This window comes from Neolamprologus multifasciatus, chromosome 4 (assembly GCF_963576455.1).
Source record: "Neolamprologus multifasciatus chromosome 4, fNeoMul1.2, whole genome shotgun sequence".
Lineage (NCBI taxonomy): Eukaryota > Metazoa > Chordata > Actinopteri > Cichliformes > Cichlidae > Neolamprologus > Neolamprologus multifasciatus.
Genome location: NC_140442.1, coordinates 15,830,890 through 15,847,807, shown reverse-complemented (window position 1 = coordinate 15,847,807; position 16,918 = coordinate 15,830,890). Strand labels below are relative to the sequence as shown.

General features: G+C 41.3%; 1 protein-coding gene across 13 annotated transcripts in view; it reads right to left on the bottom strand.

The window, feature by feature from the left end:
* The window catches only part of cep112 (centrosomal protein 112), a 130,777-nt gene that overhangs the window by 66,033 nt on the left and 47,826 nt on the right, over nucleotides 1-16,918 (bottom strand). For 11 of the 13 annotated variants that reach the window (XR_014873584.1, XM_085155860.1, XM_085155863.1 and 8 more), the window contains 6 exons: nucleotides 14,331-14,485; nucleotides 13,913-14,042; nucleotides 13,709-13,801; nucleotides 13,520-13,579; nucleotides 12,257-12,336; nucleotides 1,465-1,600 (listed from right to left, as the gene is read on the bottom strand). Coding sequence is in view for 12 of the 13 variants with exons in the window: in XM_085155860.1 (XP_085011986.1) it covers nucleotides 1,465-1,600; nucleotides 12,257-12,336; nucleotides 13,520-13,579; nucleotides 13,709-13,801; nucleotides 13,913-14,042; nucleotides 14,331-14,485 (654 nt within the window). In the remaining variant the exon portion in view is untranslated. The remainder of the gene's footprint in view (nucleotides 1-1,464; nucleotides 1,601-12,256; nucleotides 12,337-13,519; nucleotides 13,580-13,708; nucleotides 13,802-13,912; nucleotides 14,043-14,330; nucleotides 14,486-16,918) is intronic. The other 2 variants (XM_085155862.1, XM_085155867.1) reach the window with 1 other exon arrangement.

The window sequence follows — 16,918 nt, the reverse complement described above, 5'->3', positions numbered from 1 at the left end:
GGGGGGGGGTGAGGATGACAGGGATGCAGGAGAGACTGCTCCCCTCTCCCATGGCTTTGATGTGGGCTGAGGATAAAGTCAGATTGGAGATCAGGATGCCAAGGGGGGGCTCAACGGGAAAAGAAAGAATGAGGAACGGGATGGAAGGATGAGAACATCAGAAAAGAGTAGCAGGACGAAGTGGCGCACCGATATAGACATTTTCCAAGGCATCGCTCGCCACACATGTGGCCTTGAATTCAAGTAGCAAGAACAAGAAAGAAAGAAGGCAGACAAAAGTTCTGTCTTCCTGTGCAAATATTTAAAAATATTCAGTGTTGTGGCACCGATCCAAAAGAGTCTACTCGCAATAACACAAAAACTTCAAGAAAGTCCCAGCTTCGACAACACCTGAATATGTTTTATTACTTGAATGGGATCTTCATCTTCCTTTTTTCTGCTCAGATTCAAGAAGCACACTTTCTGTCTTCTTCTTCGCTTTTTGAAATACAAGAGGGTATTTTAAATTCAGGCTTGGGAAATAATGTTTAGTTTGTTTGCCCACAAATATCCAAAACTCCCACTCAGACATAAAAAAAAATACATAAATAAAAATAATCAGCAACTAAAACTTAATAATCTCTCCAGCATTGGGCCCTTTAAAACATTTAGGACCACACTCGGTGCAGCCTGGTCAATACTGCACACACGCAGTATAGCCAGAAATGCTTGACAAAAGCGCCTATAGCTAAACTGACTTGTAAAACAGCATCAGAAGTTTTCGAGCCGAGTGCGTATCGATCGGAAATCTCTCCCAATAAGCAGCAGCCCACGCAGCGAGGCAGCGCTGATCGCGAGGCAGGCCCGACGTACTAATTAGTCTGCTTGCTTAATGCGGCGACCTGCTCTCCTCTGGAACCTGACCAGCCTACGTCACGCCCACTGACAAGAAGAGAGTTCACTGTGCGATAGCGGTGAAGTGAACACACCTGCTTAATGAGCGGGATTACAAATAATTACATTCATCTGGAATGACTGGATGTTTAAAAAAAGGGCCTGAGGGTGATAATGTTCTTGGCTCTTGCATATAGATTTTTCAGTGTAAGAGCAAAGGTGCTGGAAAAATGATGCTTTGCAGAATATGTTCTCTGTGGTTAGGCTGAAAAAATATAAAGAGTGTGTGTGTGTGTGTGCGCGCCCATTGTTCTGGTTATTGCCAAGCAGGCAGCTCACTCCGCTTGCGGTACAGCAAACCTGACACAGGGTTACGGTTAAAGTGTGTGTGCATGTGTAAACACTAATCTGTTCTGGCACACAACAGGAAACACAAACATTGCACAAGAGGAATGTGCAGTCCTCGCATGAATATGGATGCATTCGTGTAACAGAAAACAGGTGTGCGTGGATGCCAGCCCGTGTTCGCTCGCATGCATTGTGATTACGGCGCTTGCTGCTCGTTGCGCACGCTGATGTGCGTTATCGGACCTGCAGTTTCATGTCAGCGTAGGCCTTCTCAGAGCTGAGCTCCACCTGTTTCTTGAACTGCTCCAGCGCCATATCTGCCTGCTGGATGTGCTGTCTTTGGCTCTCCCTGGCTCTGTCCAGCTGGCTCTCCTTCTCCCTTCAAACCAAACACACACAAATGAACACACGCTACGTAGCTATAGAAACACAATTGCAGACAAGAAATCCAGAAATAGTTAAGAAAGAAAGTAAACTTTTATTTTTGTAGAACTTCTCAAAACAGTAGTTTCATAGTAAAAGACAGAGAACAAAGAGACTTAGAAGCAGAAAATCATCACTGTTCTTTTTGCATACACTCTATCAGGTTTGGTTGACCCTTTAAAACCTGAACTGTGAAATAATTGCCATATTATTTTGCAAAATTCTAACTTTTTGAAAACGGAGTATTTATGGAACCTGAGGACAAATTAACAAACGATTAAATAATGACATATTATTTTGCATATACGAGTTTTAATTTGCTACAGCTGACAATTTTTGCAATTTAATGATTATAAATGTATTGTGAAGTTTATTTAGGTTCCCTGATAATATAGAAGTTTTAAAAACTCAGCAACACTCATGTATCAAACACAATAGACTGAGCTTTAATGTGGTGCTTTCTCTCGACATCAAAGAGTGAAATATTCAACAAACAACAAGTTTCTTGTCCCATGTTGAACGATGTGTGAAGATTTTCCATGATCCTTCATTATTGTTCACCCAGTTTTAAATTAAAATAAGTCACTTTGTGCATGCGGTATAGCCTCGCTCATCAGAATGCGTGGCTGTATCTCCCAGGCAGGCGTGCTGATGCTACTGCCGATAAATGTCAGGTCACAGTCTTCCAAGAGGAGAGGGACTGACAGGCACACTGAGAGGGATGGCCTCATACTGAGAACTGTCAGAGCCCAGCCAACAGGCCCAGCCGCAACATCATATACAATGTAGCTGTCAAGCTTAACGCACAGAAGGTAGGTGGGGAAGGGAGTGTGTCTGGGCGGAGGGATACAGAATAGAAAAAAATGACAACGCTAGAAGCCAGGGAAGTGTGTGAAGGTGTTATTTTTGTAAACAGCTTTTACATTTCTGCCCATCCATCCACTACACCTGCTTATGCGGGAGGGTAGAGCTGGGCAGGAGACACGTGACACCACGAACAGGCTGTCAGTCAATCACGAAACTGACACCAGACAACGTTGCTGCTGACATTCAAACCTCAAGATGCAAATGAACTGAAATATTTTTGGAGCCAACTTCTTGCTCTAAATTTGCACCTCTTTGCATATTTTTTTTGTTTATTAACTGATTAAAAAAAACTGAAATAAAGGCAGACATAAGAAAATACACAGGTATATGCAAAATATTAAAAACTAAAAAATTACTAAAGAATTAAAAATAAATATACAACAGACTAGTTGACACATGCTTGCTATTATTATATGATTCTATACTCAATATCGCGATGACAAAACTCTGTTGTCACCAATGACTTCGACTTAGACTTGACTGTGAAAAATAATGCGCAAAAGCACGCACATCTGTTCTGCCACCTCCAAGTGTTTGTCACATGATACCCACAGTAGATTTTGAAGTGTTGGAATTTGGCAGATTCACTCATCTGTTGCATGACACTTCTTGATGAAACCATGTTGACAAAATCCAACCAAAAAACCCCCCACAAACCTGGAAAATATTATCCCCTTACACTCGTATAACGTTCGTATTTTAATGACGCCACACATGCTCCTCACATGTGTGGCGTGCACGAATATAGTCTGAATAAACAACTTAAGAATTGCGCACCCAGGTTTAAAAAAACACCAAAAAACAGATCGTAATAATTTAATGACAGCATCTGTTATCCATGTACAGTGCATAAATGGGATTTTGCTAAAAACAGAATTGCGCGAATTGATTTCATTTTCACAAAAAGCAACACTAAATGTGCAACTGCAACAACGGGTACATGGACTGCAGCCACTATTTCAACCCTTCAAGATGCTTCATCAGATTAAAGCACAAAGAGCACAATATCAGGGGGGACAGTATGACTGACTGTGCACTTTTCCCTCTTTACAGTGTGCCTTATGCAGTGCTTTGAGTATAAGTGAATGTGTGGCTGTGTTTTTCTGCTGCCTTGTAAATTGCTACTCTAAGAGGGTATGGATAATTATTCCCTCTGGACAGACAAGCAGCAGCAAGAATGAAATTCTGGCCAGTGGGACATTAAACCAATTAGAAGTACAACTATTACTAAATTACAACAGGCACACATCGGGTGGTGGTGGTGGTCGTCGTAGGGGGAGGCACTATGCTCCGTGCATTTATCTGTACTTCACAAAGCAGGAAGGCTGTCAAAAGCAGCACGATTATGAGCATCCGTGCACAACTTAAAAAATAAATTAAATAAAAAATTGGAAGTAGATCTAAAGAAAGGCATATAGTGGTTTGCAGCTTTGTAAAGTGGTTAATCTCTTCCTGTAATCAAAGAAACAACTTTAGGTGTTCATAAAGACAGAACTGAAACAGAGGCGATAAAACCCCCCCAGCAAAAACAGAGGAGGCAATAAAATAAAATAAAAATTAAAAAAACAAAACAGCAGAGAACAAAAGCAGAGGATTGAGAAAGGAATGTGCAAGCTTTCTCTCCTCTTTATAGAGTTCTGTCTCTTTGTAATTTTGGTTTCTCTCATGTTGGACATCAAACGACAAAGTGTTTTTTTTTTTGCCTCTTTCCCAATTTTGTGTACTCTGTAATTATTAATCAGTCTCGTTGCACGACTGCCTTCCGGACTCAGACAGACACAAAGGATATGTGGGGAGACTGAGATGGAAAAAAGAGAAAAAAAAAGAGGAAAAGAGAGAGGAAGATGGAAAAATGGATGTCACAGAAATAGCAAGTTTTTTTTAAAAAACTTCCAAGAGGAGAGCGTAGAGAGAGGGAGAAAAGAATTGGGTGTGTGTCTCGCTTGAGAGACAACTGAGCCTGCGCGCGCGCGCGCTCACGTGCGTGTACAGAGGCCTTTGTTCATGAGCCACAATCCCAAACTCTCTGTGTGACTGACAACTCTACTCTAGGAGTGCACTATGAGTAAGTTGGAGCTGGCTGCTGGGCCTATACCTCAGAGAATACACAGGAAGAAAAAAACAGTGACTGCAGCTAACTTCAAGTATGTGACAGATTGAAACATATTATGCTCTTAAGCTGAGGAGTGCAGGTGAACGCTTGGCCTCTTCGGGGAATCTCGGGAGCATAACTGTGTGTGCGTGTGTGTGTGTGCGCGCACGTGTGAACGTGTGTGGTCACTACAGCGGTAGACAGCGTGTCACCATCAATAACAGAGCAACGAGGGTGAGATGAGAGGACAGCGAAAAAGGAGTCAAGGAGGCCTGGCAGAGAGAAATGGAGAGGGAAAGGGAAGGAGAGGGGTGCCAGCGCCAGGGCGGCCTGTTGGCTTTAAATGGATCTCTGGTCAGAAAAGTGGAAGGAGAGGAGGCTCAAATTAAAGATGTGCCTTCGCTAAAGAGGAAGTCCTCTTATCCCTCAATCCTTAAACAGCTGTTTAAAGGGGAGGAAGAGAGGGCGGCAAAGAGAGAAGAGTGTTTGTGTACTAGAGAGGGTGAAGGAGCTTCCGCCATCCAGCCGCCTGGCAGACAGGAGGGGTGCGGGGATGCCGGCATATTCCGGACTCCTCTGACCACACGGTGCCACGTGCCGCCTGTGCGAGTGCGCAAGCACATGGCGGAAACACAATGAAGTTACTGTATATAGGCTCACGCATGCAGTTGACACAAAAGCACCCGCTGACGTCTGTGCACAAAGACGAAACTCTTAATTGCTTATGCAAATATTCTTTTCATGTAAGCAAGAGCATTTAAGAATTGTATGGGCTGTGATGTGGGTGGAGCAGCACATGGAAAAGACTGACAAACAGACCAGAATGCACACTTGCATGTGGATGCCGCTGGTCTCTAGCATAAAAAGCCAGAGAGTCAGTGTGAGTGTGTGTGTGTGTGTGTGAGAGAGAGCCAAGTGCATGTGAGTGCCTCCACATCTGCGTCTGTGAGCTCATCCAAACGGAATGATAACGAATCCACAGACACATCAAAGGGGCTTGGAGAAAAAAAGCGAGAGCACATAAAAAGAGAGAAAATGCAAAACTGAAATATTCAGCGCCCTCTGAAGAAAAAATAAAACAGGCTTGGTTTTCATCTGCATCCCCAGAGAAAGAGAAAGGGAGAGAGAGTGGGAAAAAAGAAGAAGAAGACAGAAACAGACACAGAATAAGAGACAGACCACAAATAAGTGAACACAAAAGAGAGATAGCACAAGGGCAAGAAAATATTAAAGACAGAAAGGGTAGAAAAGAGGGAATAGAAAACAGAGCATCGTCGAGCTGGATAGCTTTAAAGCCAACTTACAGTTCTGGCCCTGTTTATGAGCAGCATTTCACTTTAATAAATTAAACAGAAAAACAGCCACAAACGTAAAGAGCACAGCCCTCCGCCTACAGTGGCATCTACACATGTAGTCGTCCGCGTGCCTGCAGGGAACAGTTGCCTCTGTAGCATCTTTAAAGACACGACTGTTGACCTTTATTTTTTTAATTTAAGCCCCAACCTTCTAGCAGTTAGCCCAGCCCCAAAGATTTTGTGGCAAAACGATGAATCAAAGATGCAACAACAAAGTTGAATAATCAAAAAAACAAAAAAAAAAACAATTCAGAATTAAAGCTTCGCTCAAAGGCAACCGCTTTCCAGTTTTTCTCAGTCAAGCTGAATATGAATTTGTGGAGCAAAAATAAGACACATCAATTGGCCAGTGGAGATGCTACATTTTGAATATATTTCAGTATTTTCTGATACATCTTAGACCAGATCAGTCACGGAAATACGCGACAATGCAATAACTAAGTAGCTGATTTCCACATCTCGGAGAAGTTGCAAAGGGAATCGATTTGGAGCGCTTTGCTCGAGAACTAGAAGGATATGACATCTGACATGATGACATTTCAAACTTTGCTGTGAAGTTTATGCTCTCGCATAATCCCCGGAGAAGAAGAAGAAGAAGAAAAAACAAAACGACTTTACCTCACACTAGTTAGCGAGTCGTACCTCAAAAACACCTAAACACCAATAAGGAGAAGAATAATGAATCTGGTGCAACACACACTGGCAGTAGCAGTATGTAGGTGGTTAAACATGGTGGGTGGGACGCAGCAAAAAGACAAAGAACAATATATGTTTGTCATTGTTCAAACCAGCTCTGGAGCTCGCTCAGTTCCAAGGCGTTAAAGAAAAAGTTGTTCCCTCCAAACAACTTGCCGCTTTAGTGTAGCGCAGACACGCCGAGGGAAGGCTGTTATTTGTGCTCTCTATACATCCGATTCAAACTACAGCAATAAAAAACCAAATGGAGCAATTTTTTAATAAAAGTTTGAGATAAATCTAGGAAAATGTTGTTCTACGTTGGTTTTCCTGTCTCTGCTGTTGGCTTAAAATGCTATTTGGCTTTACGAATTATGCAGACTACAATGGAAACATGCTAAATCAACTAGGCACAAGTCCCTAAAGTGAGACTACTGTATTTACATATCCCAAACATAATGCAGTGGAAGATGAAGTTGAGTGAAACAATGAAAGCCCTGAAGACAATCCGTGCAGTCTGAACCATCAGCTATAAGCGAGCCTGCTGGTCTAAATTCAGACTCTTAGCGCAGATTTGGAAGAAAACCAGCTTCGCATAGAAATGCCAAGCTTGGTTTCGAGTGACGACCGTGAAAGCAGAGAAAACCAATTAAAAATCATTAAAGCGGGGTATTAAAATGTCAGAACATTAAGTGATGGGGTGATTAAATATGACAAATAACAGCTGAATAACAAATAACCAGAATTACTGCTCATTTTTATTCATTATCTACTTTACTAATTCAGTATTCAGAAATAGGAGGAAATACTGGTTAGACCGACTCAGTTACAGTATATCCTTGCAGTGCTATCTGATCATTACAAGCTTGAATAATAAACATATAAATAAGTATTCATTTTAAAAAAAAAGTCTATCAAAATCTATTTAAAGGACAGAATATTCATTTTGTCCACTCTGTGGTATTGAACTGACGCTTAACCCATTCCCAACTCCCCCTTTCAAAGTAGTTATCATGGGAGTCAATATTGAGCCCCGCTGAAGCCTGAATATTCAGGATCCATACCTCCACCTGCTCCTACTGCACCTGAACATTAACCGTGCTGCTGGATGGCCCCTGCTTGGCTACCTCTGGTCCCTCTCAGGACCCCCATCCCTATTTCCCTCCATCCGTCCTGTCATGGGAGAGGAATGCTGAGAAAGATAAGACCACTTCAAAGACACACCCAGTTGTAGAAAATGTGCGCGCACACACACACACTAGCATGAAAGAAGGCATTGGATGAATCCTTTATCTTTAAGAGTAGAAGGACATGCATGAGGGACCCTATCTCATGCATGCATATGGGTATGCACAAGGTGAACAATGATACGCAGCCAGAAGGAAACACACGTTATCGGCCAGAGCAACTGTTGCTAAGAGCTGATTAGAGAATAAACAGTGAAAAAAGGCGATGTTCCCCCCCCCAAAAAAAAGAAGAAAAAAAATCAACATTAGTAGGGAAGCGACAAACTTTAAACTAGAGATGGATTGTTAAATAAATCAAAGACTGAAACATCATATTAATGATGCCGCGTGTGAAACTGGATAGCCGCTCACAGTCAAGTGCTACTTCGGCCACTCCAAAGTGTAAATAATCAGAGAGACAAAACCAAAGTTTGCACCACGCCTTAGTAAAGACGTGGTTTTGTTTAACGCAGCTGGGATACAAGTTCTAGGAAGGGCGGCATGAAAAATAAAATGCCTGCATCTCAGAGAGAAAAGAAATGCCATAATCTACAACCTTTTTCTTTTTCTCTACTCTAAAAATTTGAGTGGTTTTCTATTTTCCCCAAATTGTGATTTGGAGGTCGTTGTTGCAAAGCAGGCAAGCTGTTCCCCAGATGAGCTCCCTCCTCTCTTTACTACCCCATCCACAACCACCACTATCTGTGGTGTATCTCTCCATCTCCATGCTAATGCCCTGTAATGATCTGAGGCACGTTGGGATGAAAAAAAAAGGAGAGAAACTTGTTCCCAGCGCAGCTTTGTAGTGCTTTATGTTGTTGTTGCCATAGTAACACAGACCAGGAACTCAAACTGACACAGAAATGCTTATTTGCATGGCAGGACAAGAAGATCATATTCTTCTTAGACTTTGAATGGGTATCACTTACTTATGCTACATATGAATAATCAGATCCATTAAAAATGCACAACCAGCAGTTGCATCAACTTATTAAGAAAAAATATATAAATTTGTGGATTTTTTAAATATTTATTTTTATATAGGCAAAGATTGTTAATAATAAATCTATGTTCACATAGTCTGCATGGATCATTGTGCATGCATTATACAGATGCATGTATCGCAGAGTATCTGAAGGAGGAGGCTTCTTGAGGAGTTCTATTTGTTTAATTTTAGCATTCATCCTCCAATCTTCACACACGCACACACTCACACACAAACCTGCGTGCGGTCTTGCTTTGACTTTGAAGTTCCGCTGGATCGCCTTTAAAGGCCGTCAGTGTTGCCACGGCAGCAGGCAGGTAGCAGACATCAGGCTGCTCAGTGTGTTCGAGAAAGTGTGTGCGTGTTTGTGTGTGTTTGTGTGTGTGTGTGTGTGTGTGTGTGTGTGTATGCAGCCTGAGTATTTAATTAGCTAAGAGCCCAACGGGCCACTTGCCGTTTTCAGTGTTTAAACGAGGGAAAGACTGGCTCGTTACTGATACTAACAACAAGGATAATTTATGCACAAACGGATCCGTCTGCTGTGTTTAAGGACGTTCTCTGTAGATGGGCTGACAATGACAAGCAAACAATAAGAAAACACAGCCATCAGTGTCCCCTTATGATATTTACACCGATATTTACTAAATGCTACAAAAATGTGTTTTCTTGTTGCATCATGGTGACTGAAAGAAAAGAAGAGGAGTAATAACCATACAATCTTTTCCTCAAACAGCCACAGTGTTATTGTTAGTGTTTGTCTAAGACTACTTTGACCATAGAAGAAGAACCCTGGAAGACCTTTGGGTTTCTATTATGCTACAACAAACAGCTAAAAACCACTCGGGGTGAGTGATGGCACTGTGACGAGCTTGGGCCATGTATGGCTGGAACTGGAGCTACAGTTGCTGAATAGGCCGAGCCGGCGCTCTGTTTAATTGTGCAGAACATGATCTAGTCTTGCCATAGAAACTATAATCTGCTTGTGGCCAAGTAATATGGCCCTGTATGGGATTAATTACCCAGTGGAATGTACTGACTGGCTCGCTGGTTGGTTTGCTGATTGTCTGCAGTCTGCTGAAGTCGAGCATTTCAACATATGCAGCTCTGGATAGAAGAGAGTGTTGAAGCTAAAGGAGTTAGTGTTGGATGTGGCATTTAGAGTAGATAACATGTTATTTTTTATCCATTCCTTTAATAATATTTTCCTCTATAGTAGGCATTCTGAAACATTGTAGCTACAAGTTTAATTAACAACACTATTTAGGTGTGGCTACATTCCATTTAGGTAAAGCTGTTTCATTGCCCTGCATTTGTGCACCACAATAACTTCTTGAACCACGCAATGTACGTGAGCAATCATTATTGGAAACAGTTAAATCTGCACTTTCAACGCTCAACACAACTGCCTCGAAGCAGGAGCTGCAGCAGTATATCATGCTGAAAACATAGTGAATGTGTTAGCAAAGCGTTGTGTATTTAACAATCAGACAGGCCCAAAGAAACACTGACATTCCTCCCCTTCAGACATCCTTCGCCACCATTCGATTGCGTGTCCTTAAAAGTTGTCACAGCAGTTGTCTGAATGTGTTGCAGACACATTAATGAAATGCACATGCTTAAGACTCCATATGTCTTTGAGCTTCTTTGTGCAGCTCACTGAAAACTTGATTGTTGTGGACCACCGGGCTCCACAATGTTTGTATATGTGCCTTAGACCAAACATACCAACAACATAGCATTATTAATGTTATTAATATTTCTCATCTTATCCTTCATTGAATCCGGATCCTCCTTGCTGGAAGTTGTCACTTAGTCAAAATTTTTGGCACTTTTCCACAGATGCTGGAGAATATGGCTCATCTTGGACATCTTTTTAATACTGTTCGCCTTTCATACTTCTATGTAAACTACTTCTTCTTTTTTTAAAACTTGAGCAACAGTGAGTTTTAGTTTTTACTTTTCTTTCTTAACCACTTTCAATCCAGAGGAAGCACTTAATCCAATGCCTATTTTGTGTCTGCACTAATCTTTTGAACATTTCTAAAGAGATATTAGTGACTGAGGGCCAGTCTGGATGGCAGAAAGGGTTGAGGGTGCACATACACATCGGTTTTCCTTCTGGTGACAAAGATGGAGAGAACTAAACAATCCAAAAGTGTATTTACCCTTCACTAGAGTGACACTGACAATGTTCAGTAATTGTATGAGTATGTCTGAGTGAAGCAATCATGTATATAAATGACAGAATATGGTCACTTTAACAGATTTCACAATTGAGCAATGATGGGTATCTCACTGACTTAAAAAGAGCATATTTATTGCAGCTGTGTTACAGGCCACCCTCACTTACTCCTGTGGGAAATATATGGCTTTTTAGTTTATTCAAAACAGCTGTATGCTGCATCTGGAAATGGGACTGATGAGAATCATGAGACTGAATCAAAACAAATTGCTGAATGATGGTAGTAAGCTGAGTGGAAAAGCGAATTAAACAAGAACTGTTGGTGGATTCACCGCACGTCATTACTTTGCCATTTTATCAATTGTTGATATCAAATATTGATCAGTGTAGCGTTCATGTTTTTTAATTTTCTTGACTCAATGTGCATCACCCCATAACACTCTTTAATATTAACCAATACCCAGGCTGTTTCTCGTCCATTAAATATCAGCCGTATGACTGTGGCAAAGTCGACAGTTTTGTATATCAGCTTTCATTACTATAGAGACTACTCGGTTTATACAATAGGATTGGATTTGCCAGTTTTCATCAAGTCATCACAAACACCAGTCACATGTGAAGCTCTGAGACTTTCAAGGCTCTCAACTCAGTACTAGTTTCAGTTATAAGAAGAGATCAAAGAGAGCGCGCAAGGGTTGACTTGTTAAAGCCAAACTCCGCCTTAAAACAGAATTCATACACGCTGTTTTTATGATCAAAGACTCAAAGTCAGTAGACATAAACAACTCCTTTTAATAAAGTCTGAAGCCACAAAATCGAGGCCCAAATCTGTGATATTAATGACTCTAAAAAAAATAAATAAATAAATTTAAAAAAAAAAAAAAAATCATGCTAACATTAGACATGTTGGAAACTTTGCTGCCGGTTTCAGTACAGATAGTGATAATGCACCATGACTCTCCATGTACCTGCCACAACAGCAATGTGACAACGTCAGAATATGACTGGGTTGGTTCTGTATTGTGTTTGTGCCTGAAAATCTGCCTGATCGTCCTTTTACTCCTCATTCTGTTGGATTTTGGAAAGACATCTGATGCTGAAATGCTGATGAAGTATCTTAAACGGACTAAATAATTATCAATGGAGTCTAAAGCATAGACCCAGGATGTAATTACCTATGAAACGTCTTCAATTCAACACAACTCTCTGTTTAGCCTTTTCCCATCATACCTGAGTGCTTCTTCCAGTTTGGCTATCTTCCTTTTAGCCTCTGCCTTTTCCTTCTCTGCCTCAGTTTGAAGTGCCAAAACCTTAGACAGATAGAGAGAGAGAGGGAGTGAGAGAGAGGAAGAGGGAGCGAGGATGAGAGTATAGGAGGAACAGAGAGAGAGAGGTGCGAGTGAGTGCAAAAGCAGACACCATCAAACATCACTCAAGGAAACTCGTCTGCCTGTGACCTTGTGCATCTGGTCTCATCTCTTCTATCACCCCATCAAAAGTACCATCTGAGCCCATCCCGCCTGCCTTAGAGGGCCTCTCAATCTGGATCTATGGCAGCCATATGGGACCTTCTCATGTCCAGATACCATACCACAGTCTCCTTCTTGTGTATCCTTTACCACTCCTCGGGAGTGGAGCGAGGAATCTTTCCAGAGTAAACAAAAAGGAAAATGAACAACGGCCTTGTCTGTCTTTCATTCCCTTGTCACCTCGTGAAGCAAAGAAAGAAGAGGAAAAGGTAGGGGAAAAAAAAAAAACAGGTGGATTACGAGAGCAAAAAAAGAAAGAAACACACACACACACACACACACACACACACATACATCAAAAGCAATCCACTGAGGGAAGCTTAATTTAAATCCTCCTTGACCCCAAATAAAGAACACACATGCCTGCTAAGTTTTTGCAGGTGTATCACTCACAGGCAGCCAGATGTGTATGCCAGCCTGCCACCAAGATGTGGCACTTTGAAGATGACCCAGCTGCAGTGTGGAGTTTAAACCTGATCTTTACCTATGAAGTCTGGCCTGGCCTAGTCTGGTCCAGCTCAGATCATTAACAATAGCCTTTGTACTCTATGCTTTATGGCTGCTCTATGGCTTTAAAAAGGGTCTCTCAAAGGAGAGGGGGTAATCAAGCACAGGCCTGGGTACAGAGACAGTGCATACTTCAGACAGTCCCCCCCCCCCCCCCCCCCCCCAAAAAAAAAAAAAGTTTATTTCAATTTGCTTCTAACTTGTTTCTTATTTTTACAACTTAATAATTCTTGTTCTAAATGACCAACTTACCATCTTGCCTTCCTTTGTGTTAGCCTAACATCTACCTGTTAACTGAGGCTTTTAGGATTTTACAAGAGCAGAGAACCATGAGGAACATGCGGCTCCAAGCTTTGATCTCCACTAATCACTTTGTTCAGGGGTGGTTTTGATATAATGACAGGAGGTTACTGAGCTTGGCAGATGGATTTTTCCTCTTGGAACAGGAACACACTACCTTTTTCTCACAGCTGATCAGCAGTTCATCTTTTTCCTGCTGAAACTTCATCTCTTGATCCTGAAAGGAAGCAGAATCGAATCAATAGGTCAGAGAGAGCTGCTAATGACAAGCACTTTTAAAGCTCGTATTGTTGCAGTGACGACAGAGAGGTTTAAGATGAGCGTCGCCACCTGAATCATATCATACCCTGACTTGTTGGTGTCTTCGATGTTCACTGTCCTCGAGCTGCTGTTTGATCTGAGCCACAGTTTTCTCTAAATCTGCCATCAACTCAGAGGCCTGCAAAAGAGAGTGGAGAGATTTGCTAAAAGTTGTGTGTTATTAATGAGTCAGCAGCAAAATTTAGCAGGCAGAGGGAGATACGTGTGAGTGTGCTGTGGTAGTGTGAACCTTAGCAGCGGAGAGAGCATGCTCATGGTGCAAGTGGCTCAAGTCGGTTTCGTACTTGACTTGGAGCTTCTGCGTGGCCTGCTCATGCTGCTCGCTCAGCTCCTCCTTCTCCTTCTGCAGGATCATAATCCTGTGAAAAGCTAACAGCTTGACCCAGACTTCATGAAAGAGTTTCACACATACAGATCCGTTTCTATTCAGACACCATTTTTACTGTCCATCCGCTGCACACTAGCAATAGATTACATAAAGATTTCTTAAGATGTGAAGAAGACATTTAAATTAAATAGCACATGGCAGTAAAACCTAGTCATGAAAAGCTAGTTAGTGTTGAAAAGCTTTCAATATTAGCACTAGCTACTCTTCTCCTCTTTATCTTTCAATCCACCCCTATACCACACGCCAAACAGGTTCATACCGTCTGTTGGCCTCCTGGAGTTCAGTGCTGATAGATGCAATGTGGATCTCCAGCTCAGCCTTCTCCTGTGTCACTTTCTGACGCAGCGTGTTGCCCTTCTCCACTTCTGCTGACTGCTGTTTCACCCGGAGCTCGAGCTCTCTCATCGTTTGCTCCTGGACACACAAGTGGTTACTAAATCAAACAGCTTGAACCACCAAGGGCATCAGCACGGGAAAATGAGCATAAGTCAGAGGATCGCATGCGCCACAGAAATCAGGTCACTGATATGAACGTATCAAAGCTAACATGTGGCTAACGGTGCAGCTGACTGATCCTCTCACTTCACTCTTTGACAATAAATGATAATTACTCCATGCTACTAAAATTTGTAGCTGAAAATCCTTCCCTGCTCCACATGGCAAACTTTTAGAAGACCTCTTTGTAAGAGAAAAGACGAGATAACCTTTACTGTCATTGTAAGCATACGAAGACTCAAGTTAAAAAATTTTTAAAAAAAGCTCAGATGCACATGTTTCTAGTCAGCTGTTGTTCCTCTGTTACATTCTGGCTACTGTTTAAACTTAATACCCAAATTGAGACATAAGAATAAACTCATAGTGATACCAGCCGAAAATGTAAAAGTTAATGAATGCTTCCATAATAGCAAACTGCACAGGCCGCATCTTCTTTCTACAATTCCAGTAACAGACAATAATCAGTTGTTAGATGGGTCAGTGTATGAAAATTGCCTGATATTACTGGCAATTTCAAAGTCTAGCCACATCTCTTAAATTACTGACATTTAACGCTGGTGGCAGTAAAGTGCTGGTACATCAACATAGGGCATAATAAAAAGCCTATAACTTCATCGATTTAAATATCTGAACATGGTGATCCTGCATCAGATCAAATGACTCCAGCATACACAATGACAGCGTTGAGGTATTTCAGTCTCTTTTCTACTGTCAAAAACTTGATCAAGATTCAGACTTTCAGAAGACAATGATCAAAGTCCAGCCTAAACAGACAGCTTCTTCCTACACTGTTTTGATTAAAAAGAACTTCCCTTCCCTGCCTACTGTCCATCAACATGCACATATGTGTCTTCGTGTGCGTGTATGTACACATGACGGCGTGGAATGCAGTGTAGGCGGGCCGATAAAGGCGATGACGGGGCGCTGATTAAAGACGGAGCGTGCTAGTTGATCTAGATGATGACAGAAGATTGCGATGACTGAAGGTGGAGTGACGGGAAAGGCGGGGAATGGTGCGTTTGAAAAGAGTATGCGAGCTGCGCCCGGCAAGGCTGCTGAGAGAGACCTTTGTCTTTGTGTTAGCAGTGTAGGGCGTTAAGAAAAGGAACAAGGGGTCTGTGTTGTGCTGGGACGCGTGCTGACACTTAGCTTTCTGGCAGGAGATGAGAAGACACGTCTCCATACTGAAGCCTGACTCGGCACACCTGGACCCTCAGTGGGGCCAAAATATGTCCCCTAATTAGGTGTTTTAGAAGGAGAATAACTTTGTGTGAAGTGCAGACTAAACTAGATTATGAGCTACGCTCCTCTTCGAAGATTTTGAAATGATTAAGCCTTTGAGGGGGGAGGGGGGGGGGGGGGGAACAAAACAAAACATGTAAGCGGTGACAAAAAAAGTCATAAAAAGTGATGGACGACCTTTCACAATATTTGTATCTGAACTACAGCCAGCAACTGGAAGGCAGCCTGTATCATCACTCGTCTCCTGAAGCCACGCATATTGTGGTTCAAATTCTAATAATAGAATTTGGTTAGACTTACAAAAGTCCTCATAAAAACATCACTATAATACATATATATATATATATGTATATATATATATATACATATATATATATATATATATATATATATATATATATATATATATATATATACGTATATATATATACGTATATATATATATATATATATATATATATATATATATATATATATATATATATATATATATATACACATATACACATATACATATATATATATATATATATATATATATATATACATATATATATATATATATATATATATATATATATATATATATATATATATATGTGTGTGTGTGTGTGTGTGTGTGTGTGTATATATATATATATATATATATATACACACACACACACACACACACACACACATACATATATATATATATATATATATTAGGGGTGCAACGATACTCGTATCGATATCGAACCGTTCGATACAGTGCTTTCGGTTCGGTACGCATATGTATCGAACGATACAACATTTTTAATTTATTTTATCAACTTTCCTTCTGACGATGCTGTCTGTGTTGAGCGCTCAGTGGATCTGCGCTCGACAGTGCAGCCTAGGCGGAGTAGTCGAACACAGATTCACTGAGCGCAGGGCAAGCTAGCTAGACAGAAGTTAAGCTCGTTGCAACATGGCAAATTGAACCTCCCCCACCCTCATTCAGATCTGGCGTTTGGAACTATTTTGGTTTTCATGTGACGTATGACCCTGAAGGTAAGCCTGTCATGGACAAAAGTAAAACAGTATGTTGGATGTGCCAGCAATGCTCAATTGGTGGGAACTAGTGTGTTA